General features: G+C 40.0%; 1 protein-coding gene across 1 annotated transcript; it reads right to left on the bottom strand.

The window, feature by feature from the left end:
* Positions 1-6,325: 6,325 nt before the first annotated feature.
* LOC104100144 (gamma-glutamyl hydrolase 1-like) lies at positions 6,326-13,524 on the bottom strand. The gene is made up of 10 exons (XM_009607313.4): positions 13,203-13,524; positions 11,878-11,964; positions 11,609-11,698; positions 11,333-11,427; positions 8,100-8,160; positions 7,845-7,934; positions 7,642-7,704; positions 7,049-7,137; positions 6,645-6,737; positions 6,326-6,553 (listed from the first exon to the last, which is right to left on the bottom strand). The coding sequence occupies exons 1-10, from the start codon at positions 13,500-13,502 to the stop codon at positions 6,499-6,501; spliced, it is 1,023 nt and encodes a 340-aa protein (XP_009605608.1). The 5' UTR covers positions 13,503-13,524; the 3' UTR covers positions 6,326-6,498.
* Between the last annotated feature and the right edge of the window lie 364 nt (positions 13,525-13,888).

Genomic DNA, 13,888 nt, shown 5'->3' with positions numbered 1-13,888 from the left:
CATCATATAGAAACCTTCTACTTAACTTATTTCAAGAGAACCATTGCAATACCTGACTGACTTTCCATATCCGCAGAAAATACCAGCCTCAAGTAGTGGTCTACACCACCATAACTCTTATGGGATCCCTCTACACATAACATGTTATAATACTTGAATTCCTCCAAATAAAATCAATTACGGAGGCCGTCAAGCCTCGTACGTACCGCCATAAATCACATGCATAATTCAATGCGTTGAAGGAACTGATCATTGCCACCATCGTGCCGATTCAACCATTGTTAGCCGATCCGTCTTTTCTCAATTTACTCTCAACTTGCCTTAGAAATAATAATAGCTCCATTCATTACATCACGAACTCAAATCCGCACTCATCCCAAGTGACCTTATTTCACGAGACCACGCTATTTCAAAACCCACTAATTATCTCATATCCCTGTTTGTGCGCACTTTTTACATCTTCAACTGGTACACCAATTCTGATACTTATTTTATGAATTCGAAGTTATTTTCTTCCGTTTCTCTAATGCTACACCACAACCTGAAGATAACGCAGAGTACTCCAAGCCCCGTTTCATAATCTGCTGCAAAAGCTCGATACTCAACCATACTATAGACTCGAGGTCCTTACACACCACACTTTAAATTTTTGAATCCACTAGGACCGTTATTGAGAGTCACTTGCTCTGACTTGTTCCCATACATGATCAACTCCAAGGCCCTACTAGCACATGGACACTTTCTCAAGGAAACACCCAACTGTCTCACTTTCTCTGTGCATTACATCTACACGAAGCATAAACTCTGAGTCTTCCCACAAACCTAAATATGAATTGATAAGGCCAAATATGGCACACATTCCCCAAATTCTTTGCTCAAATTACCACCGATGTTTTCTTTCCTTAGTCGTAATGACCCACCAATACACCGATAACCAGAAACCGCACAAGTTGACACTATACAATCCAATCATAGATAGTGGGGCTCTCCCACTTAGCTTGAAGCTACAAATTACAAAATTCTGGAATCCACTGAGATTCTTTCTTCATCGTCGACATGATCCTGCACATGCAACTTGCCAAATTTCTCGAAATTCTTCTATTACCCTTTAATAAACACTCCTAACCACTAGCCACATTTACATATTAAATCTCTTACCGGGTAGCCAGTAGAATTCTTCGCAGAAGCTTTGTCAACACCACGCGGCTGCTAACCCGCTCACAGGAGATAACCCACATATGAAAATTACATGCTGACATATTCCAACGTCGCTGCACTGGGTACAATTACTACGAAATCAGTAGATCATCCTGAGTCCGAGCTCATTCACCAGCTGCACCAGTCCGTTCACTCCTCATGGACGTCAACTAGAGGTGCAACAATACATTCCAATCCAAAGTCATGTTGTATCCTTCTTCATATCAAGCAACTCTCTCCTGTCATACCAAATCTTCCTCAACATAGCAGCCAATATTCCAAATTAAGCCCGTAGACTTAGTCACTGTCCACCATGAATCCCAAATCACTTCAAACTTTTCTCAAGCCGTATAGTTATCCTACCACGTAACCCATATGCTACTTTGCCACTCTCTCACTTTGGTCAAACCCTTCTCCTTTAAGCAACTACTCGACTTCTGTTTTCTTACACTTGGCCTCCTAGGAACTTAACCACCACAAGACACCTTCCACACGTCCTTTCTCATCCTTTGCTACCCAGTTGTTGCCTTACTAAAAGTCCGTCTCTGTAGCACTTGAACCAATAGCTCGTTACCAGCTTTAAACCCTTCTAACGATCATCCTTCTCGAGACATCAATACTAGGAACGCTACTTCGATCCTGAATCACTGCACACCGTGATCTCTAACGACTTCTTCCCCTATACAAATTCCTAACACCCCGTCATGAAGGCGAGTTGAAGAAAACCATAACACCGGCAAACCTTAACGCATTTTACAAGGCGACGACACCACATCAAAATTGAGAATTCTACCACACTCAAAAATATCAAGCTTCGTTACTCTATCAATCCCAAACCTGAACATTCATAGTCCGATTGCCTTTTCTCCACTGGAATTAAAACTTGGAACCTCTGAATCATGTACTGAGAAAACCTTCTTTCAATTCGTTTACTGCTATGGCACATAGACAATGTGCGATAACAACGCACGAATCGTCGTAACTATCAATGCCAAATTTTAAAACCTTAGGTAGTATTGATACTTAACTTGAAACGACAGAGCGTCCTTCCGCAAGGCGACGACAATAGTCCAATTAATTACACAGGGAGAAGCATCCTGCACTACATCTGTAGTACCATTAAAAATTTCCTCGATCCCCAATTTATAACAAGTGCTTCGCGTCGCATAAGATTGAATAAGAAGGAAATTAAGGCATAAGCCTCAAAGGAATCGAATTGCACGACGAGGAATCAAAAGGGAAGTATTCCTAACAGCCCTGTAGCCTTTCGAAGATAAGTACAGACGTCTCCGTACCGATCCGCAAGACTCTACTAGACTTGCTCATGACTCGTGAGACTTAAGTGAACCTAGTGCTCTGATACCATGTTGTCACGACCCAAACTCCAAAGACTACAATGTACACATGTAATTCATGCTTTGAGTCCTAAACTACCCGGACTTTAACATTAATAGTAGCTACGCACGGACTCTCGTCACCTCGTACGTACGTAACCCCCGCAATTAGTAACAATTATTTAATTTAATCCCTATGGGGTAATTTTCTCCTCACAAGATTAGACAAGAGACTTACCTTGTCTCAAAGCCCACTTCCGATCACGATGTCGTGTAAAAACTTCAATTCGATGCCGAAAAATCCGAAACTATCCAAAAGTTATATAAAATAATTAATACATGTTCAATAATTCAAAATATGGCTATTAATTCAATTACCCAACCCAAAATGGTAATATTCCTAAAATTCACCCCGGGCCCACATGCTCGGATTTCGAAAATTTTCGGAGGGAATCGTTACCAATAATCTCAAGAACTCAAATATATCATTTCTATCCAATTTCATAACCATTTTCGTAGTGAAAAATCAAAAACACCAATTTCTAGGTTTTTCTTCAAAACTCCAATTTTTTTTTACAAATTTTCATCTCTAAATCCATGTATAGACCTTGTATTTAGCTCACAACTAGTAGGAATCACTTACCTCATGGTTGATGGTGGAAATGATGCTAAACAATCGTCCCCAAAATCGACTCCCATGAAGAAATGGAGTGAAAATGAGTCCAACCCCCGTCTTTAACAGAACACTGCCCAGAACCGTTCTTCTTCGCGTTCGCGACTAATGCCTCGTGTTCGCGAAGGCCAAATGTTCCTGCCTCAGTATTTCATCTTCGTGTTCGCGTGACCAGTGTCGCGTTCGCGAAGACATGTCCATGCAAGGCATCGCGTTCACGTTCAAGCCATCGCGTTCGTGTAGGCCAAATAGCCTTAGGCCCGTCTCCTCCTTTCTTCTACGCGTTCGCGTAGTTTTCTCAGTCAATCGCTCCGCGTTCGCGAACTACACCTCGCGTTCGGGAAAGCCAAAACCCAACAGCCTCAAAACTCCTCTTCGCGTTCGGGACCCACTGATCGCGTTCGCAAAGCACAAGATAGCAGCCACCATTTTCCTTCTTCGCGGACGCGGGATTCCCTTCGCGTTCGCGAAGAACAAAACCAGAACCAGCAAACCAGCAGTAGCTTTTCATCCAAATTCGATCCGAAGCCACCCCAAAACATATTCGAGGCCCTCGGGACCCCGTCCAATTATACCAACCTATCCCAAAACACAACACGAACTCGCTCGAGGCCTCAAATCGCATCAAACAATATCGAAACCATAAATTGCGCATCGATTCAAGCCTAATAAACTATTGAACTTCTAACTCCCACATCCTATGCCGAAACCTATCAAATCAAGTCCGATTGACCTCAAATTTTGCACACAAGTAATAATTGACATTTCGGACCTGCTCCAACTTCCGGAATCGGAATCCGACCCCGATATCAAAAAGTCAACTCCCCGGTCAAACTTCCAAACTTAAATTCTTGTTTTAACCATTTCAAGCCTAATTTCACTACAGAATTCCAAATAAAATTCTGATCACGCTCCTAAATCCAAAATCACCATACAGAGCTGTTAGAATCATCAAAATTCTATTCTGAGGTCGTTTGCACATTATTCGACATCCGGTTACTATTTGAACTTAAATATTTTAATTGTTTTCATTAAAATTCCATATCTCGGGTTAGGGACCTCGGAATTTGATTCCGGGCATACGCCCAAGTCCCAAATCACGATACGGACCTACCAAAATTGTCAAAACACTGATCCGAGTCCGTTTGCTCAAAATATTGACCAAAGTCAAACTTGGCTTTTTAAGGCTAACTTAAGGAACCAAGTGTTCCGATTTCAACCCGAACACTTTCAAATTCCAAACCAACCATCCTCGCAAGTCATAAATCAATAAAAACACATTCAGGGAGTTTTATTTTAGAGAACGGGGTTCTAAAAGTTAAAATGACCGATTGGGTCATTACAGAGGCCACGCAGGTTCGAACTAAAAAAAATGTATTGTGCTAGTCAAGTAGTACAAAATTATTAAAACATAGAATGAGGCCTCACCGGTTTGAACTCACGGCCTTGAATAGATATCTTCAAACTTTGACCAGATAAGCTAGACGCCTCTGTGTGACAAGTGGTGTCACTTATTTTATTTTACTATTTTCTTGTGTTTTCATTTGAATTTTATATAAATAATTAGTAAAGATTTTCGACGGATTGGGCAAAGGTAGATCCGCTCAGTACCAGAAAATGATCTCTTATGATATCAATAGTATGGATATCAAGGAGCTTCTGAAAGTGCAGCTAGGAGAACTTCATCTCAGCATTGAAGGTTTTATTGTGTACAAATGGTATCATGCTTACGATATGTTGAAACACTTGCTCTTGTTTAGTTGATCTAATTAGCTTTCAACCTTAGTTGGATTTTAGTAGGATCAATATTTGATGAAATAAACTTAGCTTGCTGTTTGTAGAAATATGACTTTGTGTGAAATGTTGATGTCCACATAAGATGGTGTCGGAATTTTGAGTCAGTGGATACAGAGTATTACTGTATCCATTATTTTTTATAGACCACTTCCGTTACTGCGAACTAAGCTGCAACTTTCGTCAACCGAGTTGCCAGAGCTGTTCTCTGATTTATGATCAGTTAGCATCATAATATAGTAGTAATACCGAATTACAGTTAACCCTTTTTATAACAGCCTCGTCTGTTTCGATATTTTTTTGGCTTTTATAGTGAATGATTATTATACACCTATAACAACATTTGATGCTTAGATAATTCTTTGGCTGTTACAAATAAAAATTTTCCAAAAGTTAATTATTTTTCCTTTTTCTAACATTGTATATAAAAGATAAGAAAATTATTAGAATTTAAAATATCAAAAGATATGCATATTTCACTAGTTAAATATTGAAAAAACCTAATACATTATTAATAAATTCGGAACAAATAATATAAAGATTTAAACTCTAAGGCACACATTTTAAAGCTACCTAGAAAAATAATTTTTTTAAAGATTGATGGAAGAACTTTGTAATTGTAGCTTGGTTCATAGATTTCATTCTCTTACTAGCGATATAACGTTTGAATTGATGCTTGTCCAAATTTTCAGCAAAAGGTATCCGATAGTTTTCCTTGAAGACAATCTAAAAGCTTAACAGTTAAATCTCCTATCTAAATATTTTTTGAAATTTGTCCAATGGAAAAGATATCATGTGCATATTTTCAAATCTTATATCATATGCAAGATATAAATTTTGTTCATTAGAAAAGATTGTGTGCATGTTTTTAGAATTACTATTAGTAATCTTAAAGATTCAATATGGTTGTTATAGAGGAGTAATTTTATAAAGAATGTTCTGCTATAAATATGGTTGTTGTTGTTGTAGGTAAAAAGGTGTTATAGAGAGGTAAAGTATTACTTAAAAAATCAGTTCTAAGGAAAACTTGACTTTTATAGTGAATAACTGTTATATAAGGATGTTGTTATAGAGAGTTTGCGAAAATAATTTTGAAAATGCCACTAATGCACTGCGGTTATCTAGAGGGTCCTACGGCTTTTCTTTTCTTTCTATCCCGACATTATGATGATAGCTACTAAGTACAAGGTAATTGCAATCTGCTGCGGTACTTCTATCCTTAATACAAGATAGAAACCATTCAAGAATCTTGTTTGTGGGCTGATGCAGGATATTTATAACTGAAACTCAAAAACACACACCCACACACATAGAGACACGCACGCCATGATACTAGAGCGGAGCTATTATCAATCAAGTGCTAGTTATTTGGAATGAAACTGGAGATTGTTCGAAGCATCAATAGTCTCAGATGCAACTCGAGAAGTCCCTTCGTTTACCAAATGTTACACTCGGGATTATTCTAATATTGTTACTAGGTCATTTGCATTTCCTCTGCACCTAAAGAGAGCTCAATGCAGGACCGTTGAAAATGTAAACCTCATCGTAACCCTTCCTGCAGGAGAAAAGACATTTACACATCAAACTGAATTCCTGAAAATTAAGGTGATTGCTAACTAGAAATATCAAATTGCAGAACAACTTACCCAGCATTTCCACTATAAGTGGGACTGTAATTGTAGATGAGGTTGTCAAGTACTTTTTGAGCATCCGGTTTATTAGAAGACTTTCTTGCTTCACTGCATTTCAAGATATGTAAAATAAGAGAAACCTTGCAACCATAAGTACTACCTTTGAATAAAAGATCTAACTGGTTTAGTTTACTTGTAAAAGTCATGGGGAAAAAATGTTACTTGTGAAAGACATTGTGGTCCAAAAAACTATTCCTGTGAAGCTTCTGCTTAGTCGTTTCACGAAAACACAAACTCTAGTTCCATATTTGTCTAATGTGTTTCATTTTCTGAGTTCTCATTGCGATAATGACATGAATGTGAACCAGATTCTCCTTTCCTTGGGGCACAAAAGGCTATAATAAGCAAAAGAGGTGTACCTGACAAAATAGTTGGCAACAAGTTGAGTCACTTGAACTGCATCCTCAGAATGTGGAATTGCTGATGATCCCCATTCAAAAGCACTTTTCTGCAGTATTGAGGACAATTAAACCAAATAAATATTACTCCGTTATAATTCTAGTTCGTTCTGTACATTATGATTAAGTTCTGCCATTCCCCTTCAAGGAAATATATGAGAAGTTCTTTGGAGAGTATACTACCCTATTTAGCTCCTAACTAAGGAGATCAACTGACAACTTTTTATGTTCTAGATAAACTCTCGAAAGGATACCGCGATACAGCAGAGAAACAATGATACTACAGCAAGTTAATTCTTTCTGTAGATCATCTGAAAGACCCAGTTTCACTCTTATATCACAGCCCTCTTTAGGAGTCTGTTTAGGATACCTATCAAGTAAAGAGTATCTCACATCTCAATAAGTTTAGAGAAGAAGTAATAGAGCACAATTTCAAAGGCTCAGAATGTAAGCAACACATTCAATTACATTTGCAGTATGCTATCTTGGATTTAATAAGATGACAAATAATCATAATTATCCGTAATTCAGTAGAAAATCTGGTGCAGAGGTACCTCTGGATGCCACTGTAAAGCAGTTATTGGATAGTTTTCTGCTTGAAGAGTAGAAACAAAGACCTGATTCATCAGTTAAGAAACATGATCACACATTGTGTTGAAAATTAAACTACTCCAAAATCTTTACTTTCGATCGATACCACTTGCTAAACACCCATATGTATATCAGAAGGAGGCAGCTCAATATATAGACTATGTACCTTGTTGCGTGTATCTGTGCTGGTAGTCAACATAATGAAAAAGCTAGACAGATCATCATTTGCTTGAAACTTTTCCGGTGATAAGCCATACTGTTGAATTAGGGAAACAAAAAGAATAAATCACATTGAAATATTTTAGAAATGCCAACCAAGAAGAAGAAAAGAAATAGACAAACTATTGTCAGGGTATGATTGTGATATCCCAGTATCACTATAAAATTATCAGTAAGTGCAAACACATTTTCTAGGACTCACCTTGTTTCTTTGTAGCACAAGGCATTCCTTACTCAACTTCTTTAGTAATGTAGGTGGGAATCTGCATCAAACATATTACCCAAAATAAACAACCCTCCTCTATATAATGCAAAATGCAATTTGCCACAGTTTTAATTTTTTTTTTTTAAAATCAAATACATAACTCCACGTTTTATTAATCGCTATTGCAGATGTTGCGGAAGCCAAATGTATATAGTGTGAATGAGTCACAACTACTATACCAAAAATTATGACAACCACTAAATAATAAACAAGACAATAAGACAACAATAAAAGAACACCAGAATTTACGAGGTTCGGCCAATTTTGCCAACTTCCTCGGACACAATCAATATTTTATTCCACTCCAAAATTACAAGTGAAATAATACTAAAGAGAGAAGATACAAATGCCTTAAGAAGATAAAAAAGGCAAATGAGAGGTGTTCTTTTATTGTTGTCTTATTGTCTTGTTTATTATTTAGTGGTTGTCATAATTTTTGGTATAGTAGTTGTGACTCATTCACACTATATACATTTGGCTTCCGCAATAATTGGTATCAGAGCCAAGGGCCTAGGCATCTTACGGGCGGCACAAGTTGGGGCGAGCCTACGGGCGAGTCCCACCGACAGGCACAGGATCGTGCTTGAGAAATCCTGGGACAGGAAGAAGGCAGGCCTGCAGCGAGGAGAACTGCAGGCGCCGCACGGGCGAGCAGGTGCCGCTACCCAATGTAAGAATTTGGGCCCGTGACACTTGGTATCAGAGCTGATTAAGGCCATACTATGCCATGGCACAACGTCAAGGCAGAGGGTGGATATGGCGAGTGCATTTTGGATGTCAGTGCCGAGATCACGTCAAAGCAGAGATTGATGTTCATATGCCACCAAAGATCGAGAACCCGATACTGATGGTCGACGAAAGAAATGGGTGATTCCATGGTCTTTCGAAGTCTAGGTCGCTACTGAATGAGGTGATATGCCGATGAGTCGGATGGCCAAGAGAAGGCCATGTTTGCCAGGTCGTGCAACCATATTGCAAAAGAGTGGGAGCCTTGGACTATAAATTTGAGGCATGATCATAGCGGAGATCTTGCCAAGGATGCGTGCAACGCATCAAGCTGAGTGTCTTTCCTTCGGGAGAAGACTTTGGGTTGCCTGAGGGCATTGCCAAGGTGAGGAGACGGATTCGAGGGTATAGCGAAGCTTCGAAATGGGGCGAGTTTCCAAGTTAGAAGGTGTCATCATTCTGGAAAGGGGTATGTCGAATGATCAGGGACCGAGAGCGTCCAAGTGCGAGGCACACCGAACCGGGAAGCCGTGCTAGCAGGGCCAAGAGGGCGCCTGTCTATAGGGCGAGTATTGAACTACTACCGGGAGCATTGGCTACTTGCTGAGGAAGTGACAACTGGAAAACAAAGAGCTTTGTTCGGAAATGCGGCGATGCTATGACTTTGGGAATGTAGTACTCACCAAAGGTCGTCCCAAGTGCTGGCCGAATGCCAAGTGGGACGACAGAGCTAAGATGTATCCTCCACATTGAGTGTGGGAGGATCCCGCCTATGCAAGAGGCATAAGGGCGAAGTCGTGAGTCTAGAAGCGAACACATCTTCAAGGTAGTGAAGGCAAAAAAAGCTACGGGAGCGGAATGCTACGTGAGCTGTGCTAAGAGGGCGTCTTAATGCTACGGGAGCGAAAGGCTACGGGAGCCGTGCCAAAGAGGGCATCTTAAGGCTACGGGAGCGAAAGGCTACGGGAGCGGCGTCAAAAGAGCACATTGATGTGCTAACCTGTGAAGGAAAGCTTCAGATGGACATGAAGGCTGTGAGGGTCATGGTGTGATTTGACTAGTATGGGTCAATCACAAAGTTAGACACCAGAGGGTGCAAGTGCGGAGGCACTTTCCAAGTGAACACCGAATGGAGGTAAAGTGCAGAGGCACGCTTGGAAGATACTTGGGGGAGAAATGCATGGGGCACGACTCCTTTTGAGAAAGGACTTCGAGGAAGTCCAACCCACAGGACAAAGGGAGCTTGAATGGGCATACCTGAGGGGGCAGACTCCGGGATGTCTTAAGCCATGATGTGTCATCGGGGACGATGACATTATGAGTGTGGGAGGATATCACAACTCGCATTTTGGAGTTGTGATTTCGGCCAAGAACTGGTGAGAAAAGGTACTTCTGATGGTCTGACGTAGAGCAGTCTACTCGGGCAACTTGGACTTTTTAATTTTAAGCATATAAAAGGGGGGTATAGGTGATGAAAGCTCCGACCTGCCTCCCCCATACGTGCTGCCACCGAGCCGTATAGAACGAGCTGCCTTGAGGGCGAACCCCAAGGGCCTGCCTAGATATCTCAAAGGAGTGTCGAAGGCATCCACACGAGTTTGGGAACTCGTGTGGACGGCGCAACGCCTTTGGGCCAGCGTTGGGCACCAAAGTGGCGCTGGAGGCTCGAAGTGTGGAACGGCCAGCCCCGCAGGCTGCCGAATGTTAGAACGAGACCTCCGTGCCGATTGGATACTTGACGCACCTGTCATAGGGGCATCATGTGTCGACTTGTGAGCATGGCTTTGGTTCAACCATGCAAGCAATGGTCCGTTGGCCTAAAGGTGTAGGTGTGGGCGACACTACACTACTTCGAAATGGAAGCGTGCTGCAAGAGGGCTATGTATGGGCATGGCACGAAAGAGGCGCATGACAATGGCCAAGGGCTAAAAGTTGCCTTACTCGGGCGAGGCACGAGCTAGTCGCGGATGCACTAGGCGAGTGTTAAGCTTGAGGATTGGGCTGTGCACGCGGGAGCGATGCTCAGTCTTGAGCTAAGGACAAAGCATGTCCTAAGCCAACCCCCCAGGGCGCGCATGGATTGGGATCCTAAGATGGAGCGCCACGACATGTCTAGGACCAAGGGCCTAGGCATCTTACGGGCGGCACAAGTTGGGGCGAGCCTACGGGCGAGTCCCACCAACAGGTACAGGATCGTGATTGAGAAATCCTGGGACAGGAATAAGGCTGGCCTGCAGCGAGGGGAACTGCAGGCGTCGCACGGGCGAGCAGGTGCCGCTACCCAATGTAAGAATTTGGGCCCGTGACAGCAGATGCCTCCTAATCACTTATTTTAACACCCTAGTATACAAACAACTGCGGTATTGATCCATATCTGTTTACGGTCCTTGGTAAATAATTAGATTGGCAAATAACTAGTAAGTAATAATTAAAATTAGGAATACCTCCCAAATACTGTATCTTCAATATTCACGGTTTCCACGAAATGAAGTTTAGATGCCTGATTTGATACACTGAATTTCTCAAGAATATTGTTGTCCTGTTACAAAGGAAGTCAAAAAATGGAAACAGCAACTGTCAGAATTACTCAATAATTAAAACAGCCTTAATAAAAAGATGTAACAAATGTTTTTTACTTATTGAGTTTGAAAGCCAAGGTGACAAATAATGTGATACAACAAGGACAGCCCGGTGCACTAAGCTCCTAATTCTTGAATTACCTTAGAGACGATCATCATCAAAAGCTCAAATCCGAGGTTGATGGCGAGGAGAGGGAAATGTTCATCGGCATCATTCTTCTCCAAAACTTTCTGCAAATATCAGGAAGAAAAATGTAGAAATATCAGAACATATTATAGTTAAATTGGTAAGTTTCTGTTAACTCGGTTTCAGCTTCCTTCAAAAATTCCTCTAATATGACAGATAAGAATTATTTACGAAATAGTAACAAATTTACTTCAGGATAGATTTCGATAAGGTAAATATTTACCTTGAAAATTGCTTTGATAGTCTCAAAATATTTACCCTTCTTGGCCCATCCTCCTGGGAAGATCACGCCATTAACTAGATTAAGTTTCTGCAAATAAACATAGACGTTAGCAACTAACTGCAACTTATGGGAAAATGAACGACCTTTCAAAAACTAGGTTCCAAGTTTTTCTTTTTCAGGCCAACAAATATGTCCAATTTAAGAGGGTCATAACTTTTTTTTGTTGTGCCTCACACAATTAACGCAAGTTGTATGAGGTTTCCTTTTGTTTCACAAATTAATAAACTCAAATCTTACGTTTTTGGGTTCACAAACATTTTGAAAACGTTTTAAATTTTTGCTATTTCACAACAAAATAATTTAAGGAATATCAAAGTGGCTCTTAACCGAATCTAATAAAAACTAGAGATTAGAAAAGTACATATATGATAGTTGATACACAAATCTAAATAATAAATAATGCAACCAAAATTTATAAAAGATAATGTAAAGTCATATATATTAATGAAAATAGTAAAGTCAACAATTTTAAAAATTGAATTAACTTTTCTTATCCTCAATTCATTTAACTCGATTTTGCGCGACTCCACCATATTGTTAAGGAGGACTTTCGTCCCATTTTTCAAATTTGAGCGGAAGTTGATTCTTTCCCAACCAGATATCGGGACACTGATGTTAATTTGAAGCTCACCTTAAAGCTAACCAGATAATCAATTGGAGGGGAATAATTAACACGTCACACTTATATTAGCAAGTTTTCTTTATCACACCGCTTCATGTGAAGGTTAATAAAAGGAGAAAAATGCGTCAGTAATGAAGGTTGAATAATCATTTAATTTACCGTGAATATATTTAGAAGGGGAAGAGGAATTTATTTAGTTTGAAATTCGTAAGCTGAGATACTTCCCCTTTACTAGCATGTCACATGAAATACACTACTTAATTAAGTTTTACGTGACGTCTTTTACAACAATAGCAACCCAGTATAATTCCACTAATAAGGTCTGAAGAGGGTAGTGTGTACGCAGACCTTACCACTACTAAAGCAACCACTATTGTCGACCTGATGTCCTTTTTGAGTTTCTTAATAATTTTCCAACTACTACATCAATATCTTCTTCTACATGCTACTTATACATTAACAGGTCAAGGTAATAGTTTAAACTCGCGTCTAATAGCATAGTATCATATAAAATGTGACCATAAAGAGTAGTAACCAATTTCTTTTAAAAACAGTAGAATAGTAACCACTTGAACTAAAAGAATGCGATGCAAAAGCCTTAAAATAGGAGTTCAAAAATAGCGGGTAAAATAGGTGACTAAACTTGATTGAGAACTTGAGGAGAATCCTCAAACAAAAGTGGAATGACCCTAGCACCAGCCGACTCGACAAACTTCACATACGAAGCAGCAATGTAGGAAACGCTCGTGGAATTAACTATTCGACCCGAGGCTCCGTCACCGGGATGGCTAACAATCCCGATCACTGGCCGGTAATTAAGTCTAGGGTCCGGCACAGGGCAGCCGGCGGGGACAGACAGCTCCGACGACGACTCAATGGCGGTAGCTACTACTGCCACGAAAAGAGATATAGTGAGAACGCAAATGAGAAAGTAGTTCGACATTTTTTGTGAAGATGACGAGATTCTAGAGTACACTGTTGAGTTTATATAGGAAGAGATTAACCACTATGCTCTAATTGTGTTGAGAATTTTTATATTATCAGATTACTTAAAATTTTGTACATAACTTATAAAAATAGATCAATAATCTATTCTGTAATTATCACTCTATTTTTTAACTATCGGTACGTATATTATTGTCACAGGCAGAGACGAAGTTAGCTTATTAGGTGCAGGTATGGGTGTACATAGGTTGGGTTGGTTCGGATTTTTTAATTATCAAACCAAATTAATGGTGTCGGGTTTTTAAATTTATAAACCAAACCAAACCAACAAAATCAGATTTTTCAATCTTGGTTTTTCTCGGGTTTTTCGGATTTTTTCAGATT

Source organism: Nicotiana tomentosiformis, chromosome 7, assembly GCF_000390325.3.
Source record: "Nicotiana tomentosiformis chromosome 7, ASM39032v3, whole genome shotgun sequence".
In the NCBI taxonomy this organism is placed as follows: Eukaryota; Viridiplantae; Streptophyta; class Magnoliopsida; order Solanales; family Solanaceae; genus Nicotiana; species Nicotiana tomentosiformis.
This window is presented reverse-complemented; position numbering and strand designations above follow the sequence as displayed.